General features: G+C 49.9%; 2 protein-coding genes across 4 annotated transcripts; both read left to right on the top strand.

Annotated features, from left to right (window-relative positions):
- Nucleotides 1-246: 246 nt before the first annotated feature.
- SEPTIN3 (septin 3) lies at nt 247-12,784 on the top strand. Of its 3 annotated transcripts, none has more exons than XM_057430725.1 (10): nt 247-488; nt 5,608-5,799; nt 6,030-6,158; nt 6,878-6,959; nt 7,337-7,474; nt 7,828-7,945; nt 8,380-8,475; nt 10,026-10,122; nt 10,608-10,659; nt 11,908-12,784. In XM_057430725.1, exons 1-10 carry the CDS (start codon nt 479-481, stop codon nt 12,041-12,043), a joined length of 1,050 nt encoding a protein of 349 aa, XP_057286708.1. In that variant the 5' UTR covers nt 247-478; the 3' UTR covers nt 12,044-12,784. The 3 variants fall into 3 exon arrangements, with proteins under 3 accessions (XP_057286708.1, XP_057286699.1, XP_057286716.1); XM_057430716.1 differs by having other exon boundaries at nt 10,023-10,122; XM_057430733.1 differs by lacking the exon at nt 247-488 and adding an exon at nt 849-993 and having other exon boundaries at nt 10,023-10,122.
- A 2,891-nt stretch (nt 12,785-15,675) lies between these two features.
- Nucleotides 15,676-26,196, top strand: WBP2NL (WBP2 N-terminal like). Its single transcript, XM_057430770.1, has 8 exons — nt 15,676-15,753; nt 18,877-18,985; nt 20,123-20,258; nt 21,704-21,796; nt 22,725-22,922; nt 23,242-23,355; nt 23,714-23,790; nt 24,683-26,196. The coding sequence occupies exons 1-8, from the start codon at nt 15,695-15,697 to the stop codon at nt 24,728-24,730; spliced, it is 834 nt and encodes a 277-aa protein (XP_057286753.1). The 5' UTR covers nt 15,676-15,694; the 3' UTR covers nt 24,731-26,196.
- The last annotated feature ends 936 nt before the right edge of the window (nt 26,197-27,132 follow it).

Here is a 27,132-nt window from a genome sequence, read left to right as displayed (position 1 = left end):
TAAAGATCCTCCTCCCTAAACAAGCAGAGATGCTGAAAACGCTGGGGAATTGGGAGGGAAAGGGGTAAGAAAAGGCCTGTGTAATGTGGGTGTGCAAGGGGGGCCCCTCCAGGGCACGGAGGGGGCCCATTGGCGGTGCTGTCCCCATCCCGGTGGTTGTTCGCCCCCCCCGGAGGGGCCGGGGATGGAGCCGGGGCCCGGGATGGAGCCGGGGAGGGTGCGCGGGGGGAGATTTTGCGGCGATGTTTAATATTCAGGTCACATGACGATGGCAGCAGGAGCAGCACCAGCATCCCCTCTCCGCTGAAATAGCCACTGGAGAAGGAGGGGAAGGAGAGGTGGGGAGAAGAGGATACAGGGAAGAAAGAGGGAGGTAAAAGCGGCGCCTCGTAGCCCACCGTGCCGTGCCAGCGTCAGGCTAGGAAAGTAAGGGGAAACCCACCCCCTTGGGCGAGGATTCGGAGACAAAGGAAGCTTCATGTTCAAAGGTAGGATGCTCTGGGCTTGGCAGGGCTGGGCGATGCCGGAGGGACGCCGCTGGGGCTTTTTGTGCAGGCACCCTCCGCTGTGCTTCCATACTGCCCAGCTCTGGCCACGGAGGAGGAATAACCCCGAAGGGCAGCAGGGGAAATCGGTCCTGGCTTTGTCTGTCTTCGTTTTTCCTTTTGGTGGCAGCAGTCTGGCATGAAGGAGAATGAGATGGGCTGTTGGCGGATATGATCGGGAGTAGCTGCCGTCAGGGGCTGCTTTGAAAGAGATAATCCGAGCTGGTCCAGGGCTGCAGGAAGCCCACAAGCTGCTTGTCCCTTGCTAGTGACAGGCAGCGGCTGCAGGGGCAACATCCTGTGCTGCTCCTTGGGCATCTGTGCAGGAGCCAGCGGCGGGCAGGGAGGCCCTGCACGGGCGGGAAGGCGGGCAGGAGCACAGGCAGCTGCGGTGGTCCAGGGGTGCTCAGCATCCTCTCGCCCTGTGGTACAGCCGTACCACCCAGGGGTGAGCCGGGCTATGGGGTAAGAGATGCACGGCCGGGGACTGGCAGTCTGGGTACAGCTGGGGCTGAGGTGAGCATCTAACCCTGCAGCGGCTGGGCTGGGGACGTGCCCGGCCCCTTCACCTCCAGCCCCTTCACTTCCAGAGAACCTTCAGCACACACTGCCCTAGATTTCACTGCGGCCCTGGCAGAGCCAGGCTCCTGCCTGAGCCCTCTGCAGAGCACTGAAGGGAAGGAAGGTTGCTGCCAGGAAGGCTGCAGCAGCTGAAGGACTGGGATGAGTTTCCCTGCTTCACTGGAAATGTTCAGTGGTCCTCAGGCCAGGCAAAAAGATCTGGTAAGAAAAATGGCTCTGTTCTGCACCCTGAGGTCACGCAGTGCATCAGGCACAGCTTAGCCTTTGCACTGCACAACTGGGAGAAATGCCTGGGTCATCACAGAAACTGAGGGGTAAAAGGGATTTTCCAGTAGAGGGACGCTCAGTCCAGCACCTTCAGATCAGAAGCAATGCCTGCAAGCCCCAGGGAGGAAGGGCTATTGAAGGAGCTGCTGGCTTTTCTTCCCAGGAACCTGGTGTTACCCCTGTCAGACACCTTCAAGCTCCAACCCCATCCTTCCTCCCTGTTCCATGTTTGTAGGCAGTGGAACTGTGGGTCCAGAGCCATGCAAGTGGAAGGGGCTGGGGTGAGACTCGTGTGTCGATTTCTGCCTCCAGCCAGAGCAGGACAGCCTCACGCCACACGGGAGCTGCCAGGAGGTTGTCCATGTGGGGGTTAAATAGCCTTTCCTTGCTGGAAGCTGGGCTGTGGTGAGCAACTGTTTGCAGCCCTCCCTCCCTCTTACCACTTAGACAAAGGATGGAAAGGCAGGGGGAGGGGATGCTACTGTATCTGGGTTATGGGGACAGAGTAGATGTTAGTCCCCACTATCTGAGCCCCTAAGGGACCCGCAGGGCCACCTCTGTCCCCAGCTATCTGCTGTGAACACGAGGTAGGCAGATGTGAAGCGTGTGCTTCAGGAGTGGTGTTTGCAGCTGGACATGTACATCAACCTTTCAGGGAGTGTTTTTGGGGTGGATAAGGGGGTGTTAGAAGCAGGAGCCAGCTGGGACCATGAGGACCTCTCCAGGCACCCATTGCCCTTCTGGCTCTGCCCTCCCTGGTCCCAGATGCTGCACCTCTCCCTGCTCTAGAGCCAAGTGGAGCATCTCCTATGAGCCAGAGATTATCCCCTGTCAGCCCAGCCCAAGCCAGCTCCCACCAGGAACCAGGCAGCAATGACCTCTTAAATGAACTTGGCTTAGCACATGGAACAAAGTGGCAAGGAAAAGGGTGACAATGCAAGCAGCGGATGCAAGTGGTTAACCTTGGCTAACCCTCTATTCATTATCAGCTGTACTGGCTGTAGTACCCTATCATGTATTCATTACAGCAGACATCTGGAGGGGCCAGGATGTGCCTAGCATGCACAATAGTACCCCTTGACCAGTCATTCAGGGCACTAATGAGGTTTCCTAGCGGCATTAGCATTACTGCATGTGAAGCGGAGCCATTCCCAAGAGACCAAGTAGGCACGTTTCATGTCTTAAGGAGGCACTCATAGCTCTGCCTTGGTTTTTGCAGACCCCGACCTCCCCAGCAAGCTGCTCCTCAGTTGGCTCCTTGGATTCCTCTGTGGGAGTCAAGAAGTGGAAAACTGTGTGTGGAAAGCTGAGCCCTTGGGCACCTCTTTGCAAAATGGGCCTTCCCTGCCCGAGGCTGTGTGGAAAGAGAGTTAAAAGGGAGGGTGCCTACACTGAGACCTTGAATGTCCAAAATCAAATGCTCAGGGCAACATCACTGATGGAAAATCCAGGAAATGTTTAAGGAGTCTTCTGCAGATCTTTTCTCTTGATCTCAGGGCTTTATATAGGTGGTCAGGAACCTGACTCTGAAATATCTGCTCCAGCTGCTGCAAGCTCCTGGCTCCAGCAGTAAAGCCTGCAAACAGATGGCCACATATTGAATGTCCACAGCAGAGTTGGGAACATCTCCTGGCTCTGGGCAAAGCATCCTTCGGTGAGATTGAGGTATGAGCTATGAACTTCTTAGTGAGCCTTGAGGTTGGCTGCCAGCAACTTACCTGCTTCCTCCTCCCTGTGTAAGAATAAGGAGTTGGAGGCATAAAAGAGAGTGCAATAGATTCCCTGAAGACAAGCTACAGCCCAGGCAGCAAAAGGGTTGCATCCAGGTCATGCAGTCATCCCATGCAGCTGCTCAGCTGGGCTTTCTTCTCACCTTATCCTGTTCCCTGTCCACCTCTGGTGTTTATTTGCCCCCATTACTGCAGTAGGCAAGTGCGCTACTGGGGCCACAATCCCCTGCCCCATCTCCCCACATCATTCCCTCTCTCATTCTCTCTTCTCCCTGTCTTTGGAGTAGGTGGGACCAGAGCAGGTCTCTGTGAGCTGTGCACTGGAGGATGCTGCAGCAGGATGAGGGGCATGGCACAGCCACATGACTATGGCACAGGTCCTGTACCTGGGTGAGGAGGGGCAAAGGGCAGAGTGCAAGACAGCTGGCTGCCTTGGTCCACCATGCTGTGCAGGGCTCTCCTGGCTGGCAGCAGCTTTGAGAAAGCTGGGAAAAGACAGCAGGAGCCCCAGGGGGTGCTCTGTCAGCAGGGAAGGCACAGACGAGCCGTGATGGGTGCCAGAGCAGACTGCAGCTGGGAAGCATTTGGCTGGGCAGGCTGCTCCCCCGGCAGCTGCCCGGCAGCATGAGGTGCTCTGAGTTGCCAACCTGGCTCAAGCCAACAGTCCATCTTGTGCTCTGGTCCCCCCAGGCTACTGCTCGCTGCTTCAGGAGAGGATGGTGATAGCTCAGAGTGAGGGACCATCTCCAGCAGAGCTCTCCCCTGCCAGCAAGGTGAAGGTACAAGAACCTTCAGACATTATCCACAGTGCTGTGCATGGGTGGAAGTGCTACCACCCTCTCCCACAGGGGGAACATCCCTTCTCCCACTCTAACATAAAAAACTTACCAAGCGGTGTCAAAGGAGCTGGGTGGAGGCACCCTTCTCCCTGACAGTGGTGGCCCTTCCACAAGGTCTGCCCTCAGCACATGATCATGGGGTATTAAAGATTACATACAATGTAAAATCTTCACTGTGTAGAGCAGCCCTTGTGCCTATGTAAGGGCTTTGATGTGGGAATGCTGGGCAGGGTCACCAGCCACCCATGCAGCCTAACCCTGTCCTCAAACAACATCACTCTGACCTCTCCCCAGCCCCGGTCTCTGCCTGGCCTGGCTGAGCTGTCACAAGGACCCTGAACTGGTGCTGCCAGTGTCCCCAGCCTGGTGACCTCTGAATCACCTTCCTCTCCAAGCAGCATCCATCACCCACTGAATGGCAGTCGCTTGCCTGGCTTCTCACTTCCTGCTCTGCAGCCAATGGGTTCTGCTGAGTGGAGCGAAAAACTCCACCGAATGATGGAAAGGGATAATTTAGTGTGAGATACTTCAACTGAAGTGGCCTCCAAAACAAGTGGAGTGCTTAGCAAGCAAAAACAGATGCTGTCCCTGCCCTGGGAAAATAATCATCTAATGAGACAAAGCATGGGGGAGTCAAGTAATTAGAGTGGGAGAGGCTTTAGTTTGCAGCTGGTCTGTGTATGAAAGGTATTTGATTCCCATCCCCTTCATCTTCCTTTCTAGATTTATCCCTCATGCCTCCCTTCCCCATCAATTACAGCTTTTATCCCATGTCATGTTCTCTCCCAACCTCCAGCTTCCTCCCAGCGGGTGGGGGCTGCTCACTAATGAGACAAGAGATGGAGATAAATGGATGAGGCCCACCTCGAGCACTGTGTGCCATCACCTGAAAGAGTCAGGGAGCCCATAAAGCCAGCAGGAGCTTTCTCTTTGCCTGTTTGTTTTACATGGAAGAAGTGAGGAGGGAAAGATGCAGATAATTCGTTTATTGGTCATAATGATTAGTTTCTTGAGCATAACAAAACCCATTGATCTATGGGTGGGAGGTAAGTGCAGAGGTTGTGACCATGCTTTGCACTTCCATCACTGCCTTTTTCTGAGGAACTCAGCCTTCACAGCACGGGCAATAATGCAGATGTCCCTGGCAAGGGCTAAGCTTTGAAGTCCTCATGGTAAATCCCAAACTTTGTTTCAATGACAGGACTTGACACATGATAGTTTTTGGAAGTCAGTTCCACTGCGAATTTCATGCTAAACTTGGAGGGGCAAAACACTGGTGAACCTGGTGAGAACTGGGAGACAAAACTGAGGAGGCACACACAGAACTTTGGGCACCCGAATAGGAACCCAGCCAGGTTCACTGCGCCTGCTCGTGCTGTTTGGAGGTAGCATTCAGCACGCTGCATGCTCAACAAACCCCATTTCTCTACCTCCTCATCTGGTATGATACATTGAAGGGTGTGCTGGAAATTCAAGTAGATGTTCCTCCCTGAAGAGGAACTTCTTACTGCTATAATCTTGCCATCCAATCATCAAGTACCCTTGAAACGGATGCTCAAAGTTGCCCTCAGTCCCTGTGACAGGTCAGCAAGGGGGTCCTTATTACACCTTAATGATGATTTTTCAATCTTTCTCCCTATGTAGGACCAGTGGAGAACAAAAACGAAGCAGCCATGTCTGAGCTGGTCCCAGAGCCACGACAAAAACCAGTTGTACCAATGAAACCCATGGGCATTAACGCCAACTTGCTGGGCTACATCGGTATAGACACCATCATTGAGCAGATGCGTAAGAAAACAATGAAGACAGGTTTTGACTTCAACATCATGGTTGTAGGTAGGCACGTAGCAATTGAGGTACTGGGAACCATGGCCAGGGACTGTCCTATGGGGTCAGGTGGGAGGGCAAGCCCTGCAGAGACGAGTTGGTGCAGGGGAAAGGAGAGCCTGCACAAGGCAAGGAGACCCCTGCAGTCCCTTCTCCTGCCAGCCTGGCTCCATCCCCTGGGCCTGCTGTCATTGCAGGGCTGTGGCACATGTCATAGGCTTCCTCTTTGCAATCCTCAGGTCAGAGTGGACTGGGAAAATCTACATTGGTGAACACCCTCTTCAAATCCCAGGTGAGCCGCAAATCTTCAGGATGGAACCGGGAGGAGAAGATCCCCAAGACAGTGGAGATCAAAGCCATTGGGCATGGTAAGAGCCAGGCTGCTAGGGCAAAGCAATACTTATGCTTCAGAACAGTCTTGCAGAAGACCCCAGTAGTTTATGCAAACAGTTCTTTGGTATTAGGCAGTCCTTTCTTCATGGGAAGCTAAAGGACAAGTGTCAGTTTTAGATGGCCTCAGATCCAGCCATGGCTTTTCTTAAACAGTGATGCCACTGATGCCACAGCTAAAAGTGAGGGGTAGAAAAAGAGTTATAGATGTTTCTTCTGCCAAGACATTAGTCTACATATGCGGATTAAGACCTGCTGTAAGTCATTCCCACCTGCGGACACTTAATAGTCAATACAAGCTGCATTAGTGGGTTCCCATCCCAAGTTTGGTAGAATACATCTCCTCATGGCAAAGCATCAGCACAGCTTCTACAGTGGTGCAGAGTAATGTGTATCATCTCAGATTCAGGATGGGGAGGACAAGTTGTGTAAGACAGGTACTAGCTCTGGGCCACAAACTGAGCACAAATCCATTTTCCTGTGGCAGAGTGGTATAAGGTGGCTTTGGTGCAGAGGTCAGCAAAATTTGGTGTCAGAAATGCAAGTGGGGGTCACCACTGTTGAGGCATGACCCAGCCTAGACTGGTCATGCTTGCTGGGCAGAGATGAAGGCAGAGCACTCTTGTTCCCTTGTAGGGTACAGAAACATGAGCAGTGCACTGGGAGGCTTATTGATTGTTTGCAATGTCTTTCCCAGTCATTGAAGAAGGCGGTGTCAAAATGAAGCTGACAGTGATTGACACACCAGGATTTGGGGACCAGATCAACAACGAGAACTGGTGAGTTTTACATGGTCAAGGCCTTGTGTCACAGAAAGGGCTGGAGTTGAGGTGGTATATGGAGCAACTCTCATCTACTTGGCCTGGAAAGCATCTGGGACTCCTATTGCACTTAGGGAGCCAGTAGTGGGGACATGGAACTGTGAACACCGTGGGTCTGTGTGCATGCTCGGGGGTATGCACACATTACATAGGAAGTGCCTATTTCTGTGCCCAGTTACAGAAACTCTTAAACATCTCAGCTAATGGTGAGATGCTTGTGGTGGGTATTTTTTATGCCTGAGTGTGCTTTGCTGCTGTCAGAGCTAGGAACACTGTAGGCAGGAACATGTGGAGATTTGTACCTGTCTATTCATCTCTCTCTCCCACCTTAACAGCTGGGAGCCTATTGAGAAATACATCAATGAGCAATATGAAAAATTTCTGAAAGAGGAGGTGAATATTGCAAGGAAGAAACGAATTCCAGACACGCGAGTGCACTGCTGCCTCTACTTCATCTCCCCCACAGGCCACTCGTATGTACACAGTCCCTCATCCTTCCTCAAGTCCTCAGTGCTCTGTACCAGATACATACCCTGCACTGTTCCATCTCAGGCTCAGGGGTCCTGCCTGCAGGACTGACCACTGTTTAGCTTAATTTCGAGTGCTGTGGGGCTTGGAAGGGTCTAGGATAACAAGGGCAGGAGAAATACCACTGTTTTCTGGGAGAGGGCAGGATGGATAGGAAGAAGGAAATGAGAGCACAGTGGTGGCAAGCAGGGTACGTACAAGGGGGGTTAATTGATGCCCTGATGCTGGGAGAGTCACTAGGATGAAAGGGGAGGAGGGTAAAGTGACCCTTTCCATGTTGTTCCCCCTTGGGCTGCAGCCTGCGGCCTTTGGACCTGGAGTTTATGAAACATCTCAGCAAAGTAGTGAACATCATCCCAGTTATTGCCAAGGCTGACACCATGACCTTGGAGGAAAAGACTGAGTTCAAACAAAGAGTGAGTATCTCCTCTCCTGCATGAGATCCTTCCCTGCCCTGGCTTGGAGGTGGGAGAAATGCACGCTATGCTTCTTCCTGGGATTGCAGCACAGTCCCTGGGGCATGTGCAGAGTCTAGTGCTGGGTTGGTGGGTAAGTCCTGAAGATGCAGCTGTTTGTGGCAAGAAAGGCATCTGTTAGAGGGGGAAGAAACATGTGTATCCCTGTGTCATCTAGTGTCACGGGAACAGCAGAGCAAGACAAGTAACTGGGGGTTGGGAAGAAAGACTCATCATTGCCTTTGTGTGTCCTCACTTTGCTGCACAGTTCCCAGGCACAATCCCTCCAGCCCCTGCCTGCTGGAAGGATGTCCCAGATGTGTTTACCCAGACACCCCACCTGCCTTTCCCTCAGCTTTGTGTTGCTTTGTGCTCCAAGATGTGTCTCTGCCCAGGTACGCAAAGAGCTAGAAGTAAATGGGATCGAGTTTTACCCCCAGAAAGAGTTTGATGAGGACTTGGAGGATAAAACAGAGAACGACAAAATCAGGGTAGGAAACATTTTATCATGGGAGGGGAAGGGGGGATGAGGGCTTGTCATATTTAACAAGTGTAAAATGGACATGTGTCACTAGAGGTTTTTAAGTGCTTCTTGGTTCATGAATGAAAGATGCAACAGATGTAGGGACCTTCTGGTCAGCTAAAGGAGACAATCTTCTTTAGATGAGCCTTCCATTCCTCAGTAGTCCATGCTCCTAGTCACTTTTTCCTGTGACTGCTCCAGTTTGATTTGATTTTGTAGCACTGGTGCTGGTACCCGATGCTCTCCCATCTCTCCTGAGATCTGAACTGCTAAACCCATGGACCACATGTGCATTTTAAACAATTGCATCACGCTGGTGGCTCATGGTCATTCTGTATCTGACTAGCACATGGGGTCCTTCCACTCCCTCAGACACTACTTGCTCATGAGCTCTGAAGTTGTAGCAGAAATTCTTGCTGTTATTCCCAAAATGCTGCTCTTTGTGCCTCAAACTTACATCTTCCCATATAATAACCCAGGCTGCTTTCGTACTGACAACACCTCTTGGCCTTGTGATGCTAGTGCATTTTGTTATCCCACCCATCATTTTTGTAGCTAGGCTCTTATTGAAAATAGACTGGCATCCACGCAGTCCTCAAGAAACTCTTGTACTGCTCCCTGACACTTGCCCTTTCGACTGCCCCAACTGTCACAGCCCCAGCAGAAATTCCCACCTTGTCCATCTTATTAATCATTTCCCATTTGGCAATATATTACACATTCTGGAGAAGACTACATGGGTTTTGCTCCTTCTCCAAACAGTTACTGGTTTTGATGAGAGCACCAACCACATTTTGTTCTGCACTTCAGCATCACATGTAAGAAATAAACTGCTTTTTGATCTCCTCTCCTTTGGTAACTGCAGTCCCTTCCCAGGCTCAGTGACACTATAAAGCAGAGCTAATCTATGAACATCTGCACACCCTTATGGATAGCAGCGTCTCCAGCACCTGTGTTCTGGAAATGAATGGTTTCTCCCTGTGCTAAGAGCCTCAGTCACCAATAGCCTCACCTACTGTCCCACTTCCCAGGAAAGCTGCATCCCCACCCCATTTCTGGTCTTCCTCAGTACAACCATTTCAGACATTAAACTTGTTGAATGTTCATGTGTCTTGCTGGGGAGGATTATTTTATCTCCTTCTTCTGGTGGAGAACTACAACCTGGTTGAGAAACAGGGCAAATTCTCTATATGGATACTGCTGGGCTGACAGACCCTCATAAGAAGTACCAGCCAAGGTACTTCTTATTTGGTTATCCCCCTCTTCAGAAATGCTGGAGATGGGAACAGAAAAGCTCTTCCCCCCTGCCCCATCAGAGTCTTTGCTCTGCTGCAAACTACCCACTAAGGTTGGGGAGTGCCAGTAAAGAGGACTGCCACTGTTGTCCTGGAGAATCTCTCCTCTTGGAAAAGGCCTTATGTTTGGTGAGCTGAGAGGAGGAAAGCAGATGGGGAACAGTGACTGTGCTGCTCTCTGGAATGGGTTCAATAGATCTCTGCACATGTCTCTCCCCAGCAGGAAAGCATGCCCTTTGCAGTAGTGGGCAGCGACAAGGAATACCAAGTGAATGGCAAAAGAGTCCTGGGCAGGAAAACACCTTGGGGAATCATTGAAGGTAAAAGAATCCCTTCTTTCTGGGAGCTGAAAGTTTCTCTGCAGGCCCCAGTAATAAACCAGGATCCAGACGGTGTGTCCCATGGCCACCTTCCCATCCCTTTTGTGATAAACTTTTTGAAACCAAGCAAGAGGGGAATGCTCAAATAGCACTGTTGGGAGGGAACTGCCATGGTCAATGTGGTACCCCTGCTGCCAACTGGTAGAAGCTGGAGCCACTCTGAACAGCACCATGTGTGAGGCTGAGGTCCTGAGGCTGCCTTGGTTTTCAAATACAATTGCACACATGACTGCTCAGCATCTGTTAGTATGTCTCCTCAATGCCTGACTGTGCCTTTCAGACAGCTGTCTGTCCCTTCTGAAGTATGCAGGCTCTGCCCACCCAGAACCTACCCCATAGCAATGACCTTCCCATGCTCTTCCATGTAACCAGAAAGCCGTTGCTGGAAAAAGTCAAACCTAACATTTGCTTGCTATTTTTTTCAGTGGAAAACCTGACTCACTGTGAATTTGCCCTACTTCGAGATTTTGTCATCAGGTAAGGCCATGGTCACACACCAGTTTGCTCTTGATGAGCAGGGAGTCTTCCTGAGACCCTCTTAGAGTGAAATAGCCCCTATGGAAAGGAAAATAGAGTATATTTCAGGCACTGAAGACTTATGTGGGGTAGGGTTAGACTGAGTTAAGGGCTGGATGCTCTAGTGCCTCTCTTAGTGACACAACCACTATGTGAAGTAGGTACTAGTTTCATGTATGAGCTGGATGCCTGGAGAAAAGCAGGGTACTATCACCCCCCCCCCTTATATCCCGTTAAGGATATTAGGTTGAAACTGCTTCTATTTTTTGCTGACAATGGGTTTGGGATGGAGTCAGTGAAAAAGAGGCCACTACCACATCCTAGGTCATGTGTCCTACCAGGCTGAGGGATGTGCTGGAATATATGACCTGGAAATGGAAAGTTCTGTATTTCATTGTCCAGTCTTATTTCTACTCTGTTTCATGGAGTTGTCTCAGCACAAGTGATACCTGCCCTAAATTCTGTAGAAGAGGTGCAGACCCAGGGTCACCTCAGTTCCCTATAAATATAAAAAGGTTTTAAAACAACACCAAAACTAAGAAAATAAAGGAAACACTCTTAGAAGATGGAGCCCTGTGGCTCATTCCACCTGTTGGTATGGTGGTATTGAGACATGCTTGGACATCACCCCACTGCCCTCTTTTTGTTCTGCGATACCTTCTGCAGCAGACATGCTTTCCCTGAGTCTTACAGTGAAAACATCCTAACCAAGTGACCACCACAAACCACACAGAAATCCAAGCCCACAGGCTTTCTATGGAGGTTAAAGATGATGTTCACAGCATTGTTCTGAGGTAACATCTGCAGTGGACATGCTACACCCTCCTGGTGCTTGTCTTGTGCTTTCTTGTCTCACCTCTGCTTCAGATGAGATAAGACCATGTCTGCTCTGACATACCAGGATGGCCAGTGGCTGTCCCACTGGCACAGACGTGAGCAGCAGGACACTGGCAAGCACAGACAGGGATTTCAGCCGATATCCTGCATCCTGCATATGTATTCTTGAATGCTGATGCTCCAGCTCTCAGCTATGTATGATGGCACCCATGCAATCCACGCAGAAAGGGGTACGCTCACTAGCCAGACTGCCTGAAGAGATCTTCCATTTATCTTGGGGAATAAAATGATCATCAGAAGATTAATACTGACTGAGCTCATCTTGCTTATCGTATCTTCCTCCTAACCCCACCTTCACCTTGCCCCCTGCAGGACCCACCTTCAGGACCTGAAAGAAGTGACCCACAACATCCACTATGAGACCTACAGGGCCAAGCGGCTGAATGACAACGGAGGGCTGCCCCCCATGACTGTCGAGACAGAGGAAAACCATGAAAGTAATCTGTGAATGACACAGACACGCATCCCCACTGTCACTCAGTGTCTCTGGATATGACAACCCACCCCTGCTACCCTTGAGTCTACCATGGACCCATCTTGAAACATGTGGTGCATCCTCCATGTGTGTGAGAGGATGCGAGTGTGAGTGTGTGTGCGTGCCTACCTATGTGCCAGAGAGTGACCCAAGGTGAGGTCTCCCTGTCCTCCCCAGAGTGTCCTCATCCTCAGTTTGTTTTTTGCATAGCGGACTGTCCGTCATGTTCCTTTCTCTTGTTTCTGTGTCTCAGCTCTCTGTCTTGTCTGGGGGGAATAGGGATGGGGGGGAAGGATTTCTAGGAGCAGGAGAGGTTTGGAGGTGGGAGGTGGTGGGTCATGCTGTGGTCCTGTTTTAATCACTTGGAGACATGGCAAGGAGAGACTCCAGGAGAGATGGTGGAGCCAGTGCTCGCAGTGTCTTCAAGTGAGGGCACCAGAGATTTCTCTTGGCTCCTCAGTGCATGGGAAGGCAGCTGGTTGGGCTGAGGGCATGGTAGCCCAGCTTTTTAAGCCCATTTCTTGCTGTGGCTTCCCAAGGGGAAATGGCAGCTTGGAAGTGGATGAGAGAAGTGACAGACTGACACATTTTGTGGTTCAGAGGAAGTGACCAGTGGGAGGAGACAGAATTAGTTCTTGGGCTGTAGCATCCATTGAGAAGCATCAAAGTGCTTGAGGAAAATAGCTGTATTTGAAAAAAAAAAAAAAGAGAAAAGCAAAACCCAGAGAAAAAGAACATGTTTCTGCTGCAGAGGCTGCATTTGCCCTGCTCAGTGCTAAGATCCAAAGCCGTGCTTGTGTCACAGGCTCCTGATCCTGTACAGATGAGGCCAAGCTGTCCTGCAGTCACTCCATCTCATCGCCCATTGCAGCAGTCTCTCTCCACCAGTACTGAGCCAGTTCTGGACGAGCCTTCCCCCCACAGCACAGCCCCTGTGCTGTGGGAGCACAGGGAAGACAGTGCCATGGGGGGGTCTCTGTTGGGAGCTTCCCAGGGGCAGCCCTGCTCAGCACAGGGCCTTCAGGATCTTGAAGAAGTACAAAGAGCCATGGATTGAGAAGCACTGGGTCTCTACTGATGATGGGAACAAAAGAGATATCTCCTCTTCCCTTGCTGAAATGTCTGCCTTTGCTACTCCAGCAGTCTCAGCTTGTGCTGCTCCTCCACCCTCTTACTGCCCTCCCAGCTTCCATGGCCCCTTTTCCTGTGCTTTTGTTGTTATTCCCTTTTAGCCCTCCATATCTTGCTTCCTTCTTTCTCTATCTCACCTTCTCTGCTCTTGACCCTTTCTGTCTCTCCTTCATCTCTCCGAGCACTTGAACCTTCCTCTTCTCCAGACTGCTTTCTCCCCCTTCATCTCCCAATCTCTCACAACTCCTCATCAATGTGTCCTTTCGAAAAGCTCTCATTTTACCTTCCCCTGGAGGGAAGGTAAAGACCCAGGAGCAGAAAGAGGCACAACTTTACCGAAGCTATATGCTTGTGTCTAGCTGGCATCAACTCTTTTCTGGGTGTCCCTAAACCAGGTGGAAAGTGTCAGGACTGGCCGGGAAGATGGGAAGAGAGGAGAATGTCCCTAGTTTGGCAGTCTCTGCCTGTCACCTAGCACATCACATGGCTGGCCAGGGTTGTCACCTCCAGGAGAATTTCCGGTTGCACTTCAAATGCAAGTGCAGAATGCCATAGCACGGGATGGCAGTGCTTCAAGGAAAGCAAGTGCAATGGGTTTGGGATAAGGTTGGGAAGGCTGGCACAGGAGGGAGTGAGGAAGAGGTCCCAGCAAGGGAACAGCAAAGGACTGAAGCCAAGCCTGAGGGTGGTTGATAGAGCTGTATAGGGGACATGGCTAGGAGAGGGTTCTCCAAGCCTCAGCAAAACCATCTGAGAGCATATGTCCATCCTGTGGCTTTCTCTGGTGCTGTCCCTGCAAAGCAAAGGTCTCCTCACTCCTGCGTTCCCACCTGTCCACACAAACCAGACATTCTCAGCACTGCTGGGACGCAAGGGCCATACCAGCCCTTTGTGGTCCTTTCACCACCCATGTTCACAGCTCCACATACAGCTTCCACCCACACCAGCACTGCTTGACCTGCAGAGAACAAAAGCCCCATCACCAGTACTATGGACCCTACAGAAACCGTACACTGCTCCCCATCCTGCCACCTACACTGGCCAGCATGGGGTCAGAGCCTCCTCCCAGCTTGTCTCCACCAGCCATGGAGGAGTTCTTAGCATCACTGGCTACCAGAAGCATCTTCTCAGCCTTCTCTGCTCTGGCTGCTCCTGCCCAGCCTCTACATGTTTTAAACCCAGAGCAGTAGGAAAGACTCCCTCAGGGCTCCTCTTCTTCACCGCACTGAAGCACAAAATGATGCTCCATCGTCTAGAGGAACTCTCTTGCCACTGGTCTGCATGACCTTGGGCTGTGGTATGGTAATTCCTATGACTCTCAGCCCCAAACAAGGATTATGGCAAAGACTGCCCTGCTTAATTGCAAAGCAGACCCCACACAACAGAAGGAATTTTTCTTTGCTTGTAAGTGGATTGCAAGGACAAGGCCATGTGTTTGCTCTATAGGTTTAGGAATTTTTGTTTGTAATAAGGTGTTTTTTAAGCTCTGCTCTATAATTTCCTGCCAGATCATGGACTAATTCTAAAGAATCCATAAAAGTCAGCTGAGAAAAACAGGCTCAGCTATTCCTCACTGCCATCTGCTCATCTGTCTGAAGGTCTACAAAGGGCAAACATAAAGAATTTCACATGTTGTGCAACAGCTGCAGACACCTTTGGGGAAAAAAACTCTGTGGATGGATCAGGTAGGAAAAGCCTGAATGAATCCCAGCTCTTGTGTGCCAACAGCTGCGCTCCAGGATGACCACAGCACACCAGGTGCTCCCCTCGGGTATCACTTGAACGATACCATAGGAGGATAGAGGCTAAGTTTTAAGCTGGAGATACCTCCTCAGTGTGTTCAGAGACAACTCTTCACCACCAAAGCCACACACCAGACAAACTGTGGTAAATCCCAAAGGCTGGATAAATTCCACCAGGCTAAGATGGTAACGAACATCCCGGCAGGTGTGGCTATGCAGTGAGCAGAGGGCCAGAAGAGCAAGTAGCACTTGTGCAGGCACTAGTATTTGTGGTTAGTCGTAAGGACAAGTTAATTACAGCTCAGTACAGCCGGTGAGCGGGCGCCTGAGGAACGGCTGCCCAAGGCACGCTGCCAGCACCTCTCCCACCGCAGCAGCCGGAAAGCGAACAGAGGGCAGCGAGAAACGCTCTTCAGCCAGACACCGCGTCGGGAGCGAGGGGGAAAAGCCCTTCCGGGCCCAACCGGGAGCCGGGCCCAACCGGGAGCCGGGCCGCGGTCCTTCCCAGCAGCAACCCGCGGATCCTGGGCAGACCGGGGCTGGGGCTGGGGCTGGGGCTGGGGCTGGGGCTGGCGCTGGCCCGCGGCTCGTCACGGGGCAGACGCGGTACGCGGTGCCCGGTGCGGGCCGGGTCGGGCGGTGCCGCCTGATGTAGCGCTCTCCGCGCCGGTCGCCATTAAACCTCCCGTCACCTAGCAACCGCCTCACGTCCGCCTGACGGCACGCAGAGGCGGGGTCAGCAGGGGACAAGATGGCGCTGAACAGGCATCACTCGCAGGAGGGTGGTGTCGTCATCCCCAATGCCGAGAGGTACCGGAGCGGGGGGACCGAGGGGGCTGTGGGGCACGGGGCCGGGCCGGGGCTCCTCATCCGCTGTCCTCGCGGCGGGGCTCAGCCGGGGGCTGGCGGACCGCGGGGGAAGGGGGGAGGCAGCAGGTCCCCGCTGCGGCGACTCCTGTCTCCTCCCGGCACGACCCGCCCTGGGGGCTGCGTTATCGTCATGGAATCACCATACCGTGGAATGGTTTGGGTTGGAAGGGACCTCAAAGCTCACCCGGTTCCAACCCCCTGCCACGGGCAGGGACACCTTCCGCTAGAGCAGGTTGCTCCAAGCCCCGTCCAACCTGGCCTTGAACACTGCCAGGGATGGGGCAGCCACAGCTTCTCTGGGCAACCTGTGCCAGCGCCTCAACACCCTCACAATAAAGAATTTCTTCCCGATATCTAACCTAAATCTCCCCTCTGTCAGTTTAAAGCCATCACCCTCTTGTCCTGTCACTACAGACCCTTGTAAAAAGCCCCTTTCCAGGTTTTTTGTAGCCCCCTTTAGGGACTGGAAGCTGCTTTAGGGTCTCTCTGGAGCTTTCTCTTCTCCAGGCTGAACAAGCCGAGCTCTCTCAGCCTGTCTTCTTAGCAGAGCTGTTCCAGCCCTCTGGGCATCTTCCTCGCCCTCCTCTGGACTCAGCCCAACAGCTCCATGTCCCTCTTGTGTTGTGGGCCCTAGAGCTGATGCAGAACTCCAGGTGGGGTCTCACTAGAGCGGTGTAGAGGGGGAAAATCCCCTTCCTGGACCTGCTGGCCACACTCCTTTTGATGCAGCCCAGGACATGGTTGGCTTTCTGGGCTGCGAGTGCACGCTGCTGGGTCATATTGAGCTTCTTAAAGAGGGAATGTGCTGGGGCAGGCAGTGGGGAGCGGGCCTGCTGGAGTCATCAGAGCAGCTCCATCTCCACTGTTGGAGTTCATTGGTCCTTAGTGCCACTGCAGCAAGCACGCGGGTTGAAGAGTGAGCTGCCATCACTTGCAAAACACAAAGAATTGTTTGGGGTTTTTTATGTCATGCAACCAGCTAGTGATGTCAGAGAGGCAGAGGCCACTGAAGATAGGAGTCTGAATCACATGAACTCAAAGGAAGGAGAACCTGTCATCCAAGTTGAGACCTGAGCAGAGCGGGTCCTCTCCTCATGAAAGCACAGGCAGCTGCTTGATGCCTGCCCTCCCCCTGAGTGGGGATTGACAGACCAGCTTGATGGGCTTGGGCTTTGGTTTGGTTGTGTTCGGGTGCTCCTGGCATCCTGGCCCTGGCTAGAGAAACCCAGTAAAGGATCATTGAGTGGATTTCCTGTTGTTTACCAAGGATGGTAAACAATTGGAAAAAATAGGCTCCAAAAATACGCTTTAGATAATGTTGAGCTCACAACTGACTGCTAGTACTTGAGTCAGTACTTCTCTGGCACGTAGAGCTCTTGCTGGCTTAAAGGAGATCTTTTTATCCCTTGACCTCAAGCCATTCTTCAAGGTGCTACTTAGTCATAGGTGGGTGCAGTGTGGCTCCATGGAGTGCACAGCTCTCCTGTGACAGCTCTGGATGGGTATGCAGGCAGCCCATCCAAACCAGTTCAGCAGCCTCATTATGCCCAATGGTGCTTGCTGCTGTGTGTAATTTGTGTGTGTGAGTAGCTGGGAAGGAGTAAACATTACAGTGACTATGCAGAAATTCTTCCCAGTGAGGCAAACTGACATGAAATGCTGCTACAGGAAGGACATGGTTGAGGAAGTGTTCTGATCCAGGCTGTTGAGCTATTTAGCTTAGAAGAAATGTTTCCCCTCTGCATCTTGGAAATGGAAAGAGCTCTGCAGTCTCTTCAGTCTGTCCCTCCCAGCCAGTTTGGGAAGCTGCATCTTACTCAACTATGAAGTAATTTCCCAGTAGAATTTCTTGGTCAGGCTAGGTTTTTCTCTCATTAAAGCTAGGGCTTTTAATGTCTTCCTCCTTGGCTGGCTGCATTTTTCAGATACATCTATCCTGTTATGCTTTTCCCTGAAGAGCACACAACCCCGAACTTCAGGGCTTTGGGGTTTTTTCCCATATGCTAGCCCTGCTGATTCCTCCCTTCCCCCAGTAATTCTGCAGTTTCCTGACTTGATCTGACTTCTACAGTGTGCTGATCAGAATGCATCAGGATTACTTTAGATCCAGCCTCTTCAGGCTTGTGTTGGATTAAGGCCTTGTGTTTTCTTTTTCCAGCTCTTGAACCATCAAACACCTCAGATCCTTCTGTCACTGTAACACACTGTTAACGCTGTAGGTTTGTCACCCCCGAGGCCTTTTTGTTTATTCTGCAGATTTTCTTACTAGGTGGTATGTTTAGGATCTGCCCTGCACGTTCATGGACACGCTCTCCCAAATTGGCTCATTTTTCCTTAAAATATATTTAATTTTCCAGGCACCTCCATACCCGACCCTGTGGTGGTCACAGTTCTCATCTGGCTTTGTGTCATAAGCAAACTTCTCTCACGTTCCTGTAGATATCCAACAACAATAACCTTGTTGCTGACATTACTGGCTCCTCATTTTGTTCCGTAGCATGGTGCTGTTTCTTACAAATACTTACTTAAATCATGTGAAGCAGGGTCAGCAGTGAGGGTATTAGTGAAGCAACTTCCTCAGTTTGCACAGTGGGTGCGGTCTTACAGCAGTGCTGTTTTCCTGTGTGGTAGACAGTCCTGGATTTGAGCACAGACTTGGAGAGAGAGGCTTGCTCTGAGATGATACCTGGACATCAAGGGGGTGGTTTCAGACACCTCCACCCTTTCTGTGCCCTGATCTTTGGACTGAGGGTGTTCTCATGCAGAGAGAGGAATTCCTTGGCCTGATGGTTTGGGAGGCAGAAAGAGAAACTGTCATTTAAATCCTCCGTCTGTGGAGGAGGTGAGAGGATTGTTGTTGCAGGTGAGAGGATGAATTCTTCCCTTCCGCATAAATTACCCGTCTGTGTTCAAAGGAGAAATGTCAGGGCCCACATCAGAACTGGCTCTTTTGGGATTATACTCATTGTTTCTAGTGTGCTGTCCCCCTCCCTGCATGATGGGTGTGTGGGTCAGAGCTGTTGCTGAGTTTGTCTCTCCGATTTGTTTGATTTCCTCCTCTAGTGTTCTCAAACATTGTAAAGATGTGGAGCTCTCCTTCAGTGACGTGACGGGCAAGCCTGAAGCCTTCAGAGGCACCAAGAAGGGGATGCTTTATCTCACCCCTTACAGAGTAAGTCTGATGCTAGCAGGGCTTCTTCTTTCTCAAAGGATCTTGTAGACTTTAGACCGGAAGCACAGCTGGTGATAGAAGAAGTGACTTTTGCTATGGGAGGAACCACTGAGAGTACTAGGTAGGAGAAGTGAAGATGGAATAGTTCATACTTGTGTCACAATCCTAATTCCGTACAAAGTCATGTGCAGTCCTAGATATTGTTGTCTAGAGAATGTAATTCATTTAATGTGTCAGTCAATATTACTTTCTTTGAAAACTATCATAGCTTATCCTTAAAAAGCAGCTCTTGTGGTTTAGACCCAGCCAGTAACCCAGCACCACACAGCTGTTTGTTCATCCCCCCTTTCCCCCTGTCCCCAGGGCAGGATGGTGAGGAGAATTGAAAGAATGTAAACCCCATGGGTTAAGTTGAGAACAGTCCAATAACTAAAATAAAGTAAGATAGAGTGATAATACAAAGAATACCAACAATAACAATAGGAAACAACAAGGGAAGAAATGAAAGCTCAGAAAACACAAGTGCTGCACAGTACAATTGCACACCACCTGCTGACCAATACCCAGCCTGACCTGGGCAGCAATCTGCCCTTCTAGGTGACTCCCCCCGGTTTATATACTGAGCATGGCATGCTGTGGTATAGAATACCCTTTGGCTAGTTTGGGTCAGGTGTCCTGTCTCTGCTTCCTCCTGGCTTCTTGTGCCCCTCCTCACTGGCAAAGTTTGATACTGAAAAGTTGTTGGCTGGGTTAAGCACCACTCAGCAACAACTAAAATGTCAGTGTGTTATCAGCACTGTTTGCAGACTAAAGCCAAAACACAGCCACTGCACCAGCTACTAGGAAAAAAATTAACTGTCAGAGCTGAACCCTGGACAGCAGCACAATAAAATTCTCTAAATGTGCACGTGTTTTGAGTGGTTTATGATTTTGCAACATAACACACTTCAGGTGAGTGAGCCATGTGCCATTAGATCTGTTTGGGATCCTGCAGTATTAAAGCTGTGAAATAACAGTGCATACTGATAGCAGGAGTTCAGTTATCCTCTTTTTGGATGCTGCTACAACTAAAACTCCTTGACCACCCTTTGTGTACCTAATTCATATAATTCAGAGTTGTTCCCTCCTGTGTTGCAGATGATCTTTGTGTCGAAGGGGAAGGATCCTATGCTGTCTTTCATGATGCCGTTTTATTTGGTGAAAGGATGCTCAATTGAGCAGCCTGTTTTCTCTGCCAATTACATCAAAGGACAGATCCAGGCTGAGGCCGGAGGTATGTGCCTGTGCTCTGTAGACCGAACTCTTCCCGAGTGTTGAAAGTCCTTTTCTGTTGAGCATTACATACCCAGCTTGTGGGCACAGGGAAGATGGACAGAGTAGCTGTGGCAGTACAACTGAGATGTCCTCACTGAGGTAACTTGTGTCTTCTGACCTTTAAGGCACTGCTTCTGTGTTACTTCCTGCCCCCAAAGCTGGTAACTGACTTTCATAGGATGACTTTTGTTTAATCCTGTAACTTGTGTCTTGCTGTGTATGTTGTGTTTACTTGGTTTCCATATGTGCTTGTTTTCTCCTGTCTTTGACCTAGAAGGGATAGGTAAGTGACCGAGTCAGCAGTCATTGGCGTTGATAGACAGGATTAACAACGCTTTTGTTTTCTGGAGGTCAGTAGCCACTTACCACCTTGGGGATGTTTGCTGAAGCTAGGATGCTGCTGTATATGAGTGATTTAGCTTTGTTCTCAGTTTGATGACAAAACTGTGGTGTGGTCATGACCAAACATGGGGAATTGCAGAAGATAATCAGGGATTGAAAACAAGGACTCTGGTTCAAATTTCTTCACTCTTCACCCCTGGAATTAGTTTATGTGCATTTTGATGGCATCTGTAGAGCTTATACGTTTGCTTTCTGTCTCTAACAATGTTTTAAAGTGACTGGGTCCTCTGGGCTGTGGATCAGCCCCCTTTCTTGGGCTGAAATCACACTAAGAGGTTTTAAACAGGTGACTAAGGGGCTGACTTTATCCATGGTGGGTTGTTTTGTTGCATTTCTATACTTCATTATTACCTTCATTGTTAGGCAAAGAAGATAAATTTTATTCTATGAAATGTTTTATTTAAATGAAATCTTTTTTCTTAAAATCATCAAAAACCCAGAGCACCCCCCAAAAGAAACACCAAAAAAAAGCCCCTGCAAAACAAAGCATTCAATTGTCTTGCAATTTCGTCTCCTACTTGATTTCTTTTTTCCAAAATATTGATATTTTACTGAAGTGTTTATAATCTCTCTGAGCTTCCACATGTCAAAAGGATTTTAAGTACTGCATTTGATTTAAATCCTAGCTTGAGCTGCAGATCCGGATCTGTAGTCCAGTGAGGTCAGCAGTAAAACTTCATGTGAGGGCTTTCAATTAAAATCCTCAGTGAATTAAGTGTTTTTTCTTTACACTGTGTTCATTATTAGGTTCTATTAAACCTTTCAGGAGAGAACAAGACAGCCTAGTATCTACAGTAGGCTGCTTCTATGTAACTGTAGTGGGGATTGTCTTCTAAAGGGTAAAGAAATAAATTCCTGATCTTCTTGAGATTCTATTTTGGGGTCATCTGCTAGCAATGCCATATCTCTTTCCAAAATAATTGCAGTTTTAGCTGGTTTGCTGTCTTGGCTGCTACTGACGAGATTGTTTCAATTCTAATTTTCTAATTCTCTCTTCCCTAGGTGGCTGGGAAGGGCAGGGGACATTTAAACTGACTTTCAACAGTGGAGGAGCCATTGAGTTTGGACAGCTGATGCTCAAAGCTGCCTCTAGTGGTAAGGGATCTTCAGAGTTGCAGTTCCCCCATGGCTGAGCTGGTTAGAGTAGTGCTCTTCCTGAGCTTCATGGGGAAAAAGGGTACCCTGTGCACACTTCCACATTTTTTACTGTATTTTTTTAATCTTTCCAGGGGAATTTTTGTTTTGCCTTCGTAGAATAGTATCATAGAGTGGTTTGGGTTGGAAGGGACCTTAAAGATCATCCAGTTCCAACCCCCCTGCCATGGGCAGGGATACCTTCCACTAGGCCAGGTTGCTCAAAGCCCCATCCAGCCCCATACTTCCAGGGATGGGGCAGCCACAACTTCCAGTCTTTTTTCTTTATTTCATCTTAGTGCCTTTTGCAGTCAGAATATTCTTGGGTTTGTGCTCCTGAGGCAGACCACCTTTTTCCACAGAACCTTATTCCTCTTGCAATAAAATTGAAATATGTGATGGTGAAAAATTGATTCACTCAGCTCAGTTCTGTAATACTGGAGTAAGATGGGGGAGAGGGGAAAAAATACGTCTTAAAAAATAACTTCTACTTAAAACTTTCAAATGGGGGAAGAATGTACTTTATTTCTGATAAGAAAGATTTCTTTTTAAAGATGTGCATTTAAAGATATACTTTTTTTTTTCCCCCGGGTAAGAAAGTTTGAAAAAGCAGCAAAAAGCTTGCTTTAGAGAGGCCTTTCCTCCAGCAGTGGGAGCTCTGTGATGGGACTAGTACCCATAGCTAGTGTTTTTGTAGTGGGCTTCCTTTAGCACCCTGTGAACTTGCAGTGAGGAGACTGATGCTTTGCAAGCACAGCACCACTTCAGGACTGTGTAGTGAATTTAGATGAAGGGAAGCAATGCTGCATGAAGAGGACTGTTTTCCTTTCATTCTATGTGCTTAGTTGTAACAAAAGGATGTCTGTCTTACTAAACACGTGCTCCTTAGCTTCCAGTGGTGTTCCTCTCCAGAACCCTGGCTATGGCTATACACCTTTTCCTGGAGGATATGCACCCACCCCACCTGCTCCTGAGGGCTATGCAGCTCCTCCACCACCAAACGGACCATATCCTTATGCACCACCTCCGATGAATGCCTATGGACCTGCTCCACAGCCCATGGGATATCCATATGCCCAGACTCCAGGTTTGGAAGTTGTGTGATGATGACTGGCAGGGTGTGTTTGGTGTTAGCTGTAAAGAAATCACAGTGGTATGGTGGGGGTTACTGTCTCTCTATTTGCAGCTGGATGAGAGGTGAAAATGTTGTTTGTAAATGGTGCTGCTGCTTGGCAGAGGATTTGCTGGCATGTCAAATCCTTGCTGTCTGCACCCCTGCCAAGCCTCCAGAGCTTCCCTCACCACTGCTCTTGTCCAGAACCAGTGTGCTGCTGAGCCTGTGAGCTCTCTTCCACCCTGTCCCATTGCCATGGTTCAAAGCATCAATCCAGTTTCATCTTTTTCAGGTATTTACCCACCGCTTCCCAACATGAGCCCCATGTTTGTGCCACCTCCTCTACCCCCCTACTCTGGGCCGTCTCCTGCAGGACCCGCAGCATCAGTGGGCCCAGGGATGCCAGGTAAGTGAGACATGGGGGCTGCCAGGGTCTGGTGCAGAAGGCTGCTTAGGGCTTGAGCTGTGGGCACAGCATGGAGTGCAGAAGCTGTTGTTTCAGGTGCTCAGAGTTCTCTTCATCACTTATTTGAGGTAGCAGAGGGAGGGGGGAAACCGTTCAGCTCTGCACTGCACTGCTTGTGGTCAGCTTTTGCCAGCTTGCAGCTTTCCCAAGCCTCTGAATTCTAACCCAGCTTGCTGCAGTTGCTGCTGCCTCTTTGGACCTCTGTTGCCTCCTCGAAAGAGCTGTGGCTGTGGGAGAAGGCTCTGGGACTTGGGCCACTGCCTAAGGCATGTAAGATGGCTTTTTCTTTCCTTTCTAGGGGACAGTAGGGCCATGGAAGCCACTTCCAGTGCTTATTACAACTCTGCCAACCCACACAATGTATACATGCCTGTGGTAAGTACTGTGCGTGTGGTCTGCCTATGCCTCCTTCCTCTTCTTTGCTAGCAGAGATGGTGGTTTGCTTCCCTAGCAAAGTCCACTGTGCCTTCATACTGAATGTGCACAGAAAGTATGCATTTTCCTGGGAGGAAGGTGTGGCTGTTTGTCTCATGTTCAATCCTCAATCAGGAAAGGAGAAGCACCTTAAGACTTGTCCAGTAATAGCCATTTGGTATTTGTGTTGCTCTTAAAGGCATAGCAAATTTGCATGGGCGCAGAACACACAGAGTACTCTGCTTCTGATGGGCCTGAAAGTGAAAAGAGTTAAAGAGCAGCAGGTCATTTAAGGAGGAGAGCATGTGGGTTTCTCTTGTTTTCTTCTGGGCTGTATGGAGATAGGGATGTCTCTCACTGTTCAGTCAGTGGCATGTGGAAGGTAGGCTGTAGCTTACACAGTGGTATGTGACAGCTGATCTGCCTGTGCCCGTCACTGCCTCGCGTGGTTCTGTGGTGGGCTGGAGACCGATGGAGCAGCAAAGCTGGCCCTCAGCCCAGGGGTTTGCTCTCTGCTGGGTCAGAGCTATGAACATCAACAGAGCCCTGGGAGCGTGGTGATTAAAACAAATTAAATGCAGTTTTAAACATGGTCTGTTTGCAATAGTCCTTTTGTTGGCTGGGTTTGAGGGGACCTTCACTAGAAACATTGTGGGAGGCAGCATATATCCTAGAGTGTGCTGATTAACTAGAGAGGAATGGTGTGATGAAATGACAGCTTAAAACACAGCTCCTGGCTCACTCTGTAGCTCACTGGAGAGCGGTCGTTTCTTGTAAGCCAAGCCTGAGAACGCCTGGGAAGAGCTTGTTGTGAAACAAGTAGGGTTGTTGACTCCACTGTATCTCCTTCCAGGACCAGCCACCTCCTTATACACCTCCTGAGGATAAGAAGAACAACTAACAGAAGGAAATTGCAACCAGCCTCCTGCACTCTCTGTCTCCGAAGACAGCTTGGCTGTCCCTACCCCCTGGGTTAGCATATCTCTAGGTCTCTGTGTATATACAGTATATGTCATGGTGGGCAGCTGAGCACCTGCCCTTAAACACTCAGTCAGTGGTAATGCAAGGTGGAACAACAGCATTTTCCTTCTTATTTGCTTTATTTCATGGGGTTGAAGCACTAACCTTTTGCTCTTCCATTGGCTTGAGGAGAGAGATGGACTTCATGTTAAACCACCACTATACCACACCACTAATCTAGAACTAAAATATGAAGGTTCTGGGATCTTGGAGTAAAACTATTTGGAATGCCAAACTTTTTACTTCTTCTAAAGCATCATCCGAGACAAAAGGTATAGAGAGCCATGAGGTTCCTTGCATAGACTCTTGGGTGCCCCAGAAAGGTGTTGGGTTCCCTGAAATTCTGGCACAGTTCAGCACGAGATGGGACTCTGGACATTCTGTATTGTGCTGGAAGCGTGTTTCATGTCCTGGACTAACAGACATGGGGTGACAAACTTGGGAAGTGCATCCAGAGAGACACTGAAGCATTTGGCTATGCAAGAGGGAAGGGGGTGGGCCCCACTCAGCCTGTCCTTGTGGACACTGAACAGAAAAGCAGACAAAGGCGTGCTGCAGGGCAGTGAGCTGACAGACTGGAGGTATGGATCAGTCTTCCTTCCCCTCTCCTAGAAGCAGGTCCCGCGTCTGTGCAGTGATCCTGTGCCACGTGATGGAGGAGACAAGGGCTGCACAGGAGGCTGCTTGCCATGGAGTAAAATCTGTTACATTAGGAAGATGACCCGGGACTAGCCTTGTCAGGAGATGGGTCCCACAGCTCCCTGTGCTGAGCAAGCTCGTGCTGTATGCTGGCTCCACACGGGGAAGTGGGCCTTGTCTTCAGCCACCGCATCCAAGCGCTGCAGTACTGGAGCTGGGATGCTTGGGGGTGCAGTGCCCTCTCTCTGGTGGGAACTGCTGCCTGGTATGGGTGTTACTGATGCTCAGCTCTCTTGCAGGGACTGGCTGCTCAACCACAACCTTTCCCTCTTCCCTAGGACATAGTGCCATTAAACCTGCTCTGAAGAGAGTCCCCCTAGTCTGGTGGAGACACTTGTGATCCTTTACATAGGGAGTGATCATGCTTCTTCCTACAGTCTTCCTACCTTCACAGTGAAGGGGAAGGCATATTTTCCTTCTTCCCTGTGTGCCAGGGCTCTCCTGTAAATCAGGCTTGTATGACTTGCAAGTGAAAATTCTTAAAGCAGCCCTGCATAGGGGGAAGGAAATTTCCTTATCTATAAATACCTTTTAGGTCTGAGTTAGAGATATTCTAATAACTCGGTATTTAAAAAGAAGAAAAAAAATAATTATGAATGTTTGTAACCTTTTGCATTGCACTTTAATACAGGAGCGTTGATACCTTTAGCTGCCTGGTGACTGTTGTGTGTCTTGCGTTGACCTTCATTCTTGCCTTCTCTCTCCCTGGTGTGTGGCTAAGCTGGATCTGGAACCAGTTAACTGGGGGAGAAAAAGGTGGGGCTCATCCTCTTGCTGCCTGAGGAGGGTGGAAAGCTGGTTTGTGCCTTTGCTCTCTCCTGGATCACCAGAACTGGCCTGTGTTCATGTCCTGGGGGCAAGGACAACGCTGCACTTAACAGGGGCTGGGCCACCACCGTACTATTCACTGCAGCTGTATTTGTAGCACCTCTGCTATGTGCATTCAGTGCCAGAGGAAAGGTCTCTCTTTTAACAGGAACTCCTCGCTAGTCAGTTTTTTCCAGTGAGGCAAAAGTAAATAAATACATGGTAAAGGAAAATGGCAGGTAACTGTGGACTGTGAAATCTGTTTCCCTTTGTACCAAGGAAAGCTGGTGCCCTGCTGAACATGATTTAACTATTGGAATACAATTTCCTACTCTCCATATGTCTGTCTGTCCAGCACTTGTCTCTGACAGGAAACCAGTTCTGTTTCACAGTGTAGGTGTTCCTGTTTTGAGGTGATGACCCTACGTTAACCAAGCAGCCATAGCCAGCAACATAAATAAACACGAAACGGGAGAGCCTGGGGCCCGCCTGCCCTTTATTTCAATTAATTTGTCTCAATCACTCCCCAAGAACCAAGCCAACTCCTGTACATAGACATGAAGTGTGCTCATCCTTTCTCGTCGGCACTGCAAGCGTCACGTTCAGCATCTTGCCGCTGCAGTCAGAGAACATTTCTGGAACTGGCCAGAATCAGCCATTTGATCCTGCAGGAACCAGAGTTGGGGGATGACCAGGAGCCCTCCAGCATCTGAACAGAAAGGGGAAACTTGGTTTTGCTGATCTAAAATGTGGTGTTTCCCCAGTCTGAGGCTTCAT

This window comes from Pezoporus wallicus, unplaced genomic scaffold (assembly GCF_028554395.1).
Source record: "Pezoporus wallicus isolate ANWC-B61680 ecotype Strahan unplaced genomic scaffold, APGP_CSIRO_Pwel_v1 scaffold_3294, whole genome shotgun sequence".
In the NCBI taxonomy this organism is placed as follows: domain Eukaryota; kingdom Metazoa; phylum Chordata; class Aves; order Psittaciformes; family Psittacidae; genus Pezoporus; species Pezoporus wallicus.
This window is presented reverse-complemented; position numbering and strand designations above follow the sequence as displayed.

Excerpts from the sequence above, each read along its gene's own strand:
- WBP2NL (XM_057430770.1), top strand. The coding sequence starts at position 15,695 with ATGGCGCTGAACAGGCATCACTCGCAGGAGGGTGGTGTCGTCATCCCC. Across the intron at positions 15,754-18,876 it reads GTCATCCCCAATGCCGAGAG|TGTTCTCAAACATTGTAAAG; the intron begins GTACCGGAGCGG and ends TTCCTCCTCTAG. Across the intron at positions 18,986-20,122 it reads TTTATCTCACCCCTTACAGA|ATGATCTTTGTGTCGAAGGG; the intron begins GTAAGTCTGATG and ends CCTGTGTTGCAG.
- SEPTIN3 (XM_057430716.1), top strand. Across the intron at positions 5,800-6,029 it reads CTTCAACATCATGGTTGTAG|GTCAGAGTGGACTGGGAAAA; the intron begins GTAGGCACGTAG and ends TGCAATCCTCAG. Across the intron at positions 10,123-10,607 it reads ACCTTGGGGAATCATTGAAG|TGGAAAACCTGACTCACTGT; the intron begins GTAAAAGAATCC and ends TATTTTTTTCAG.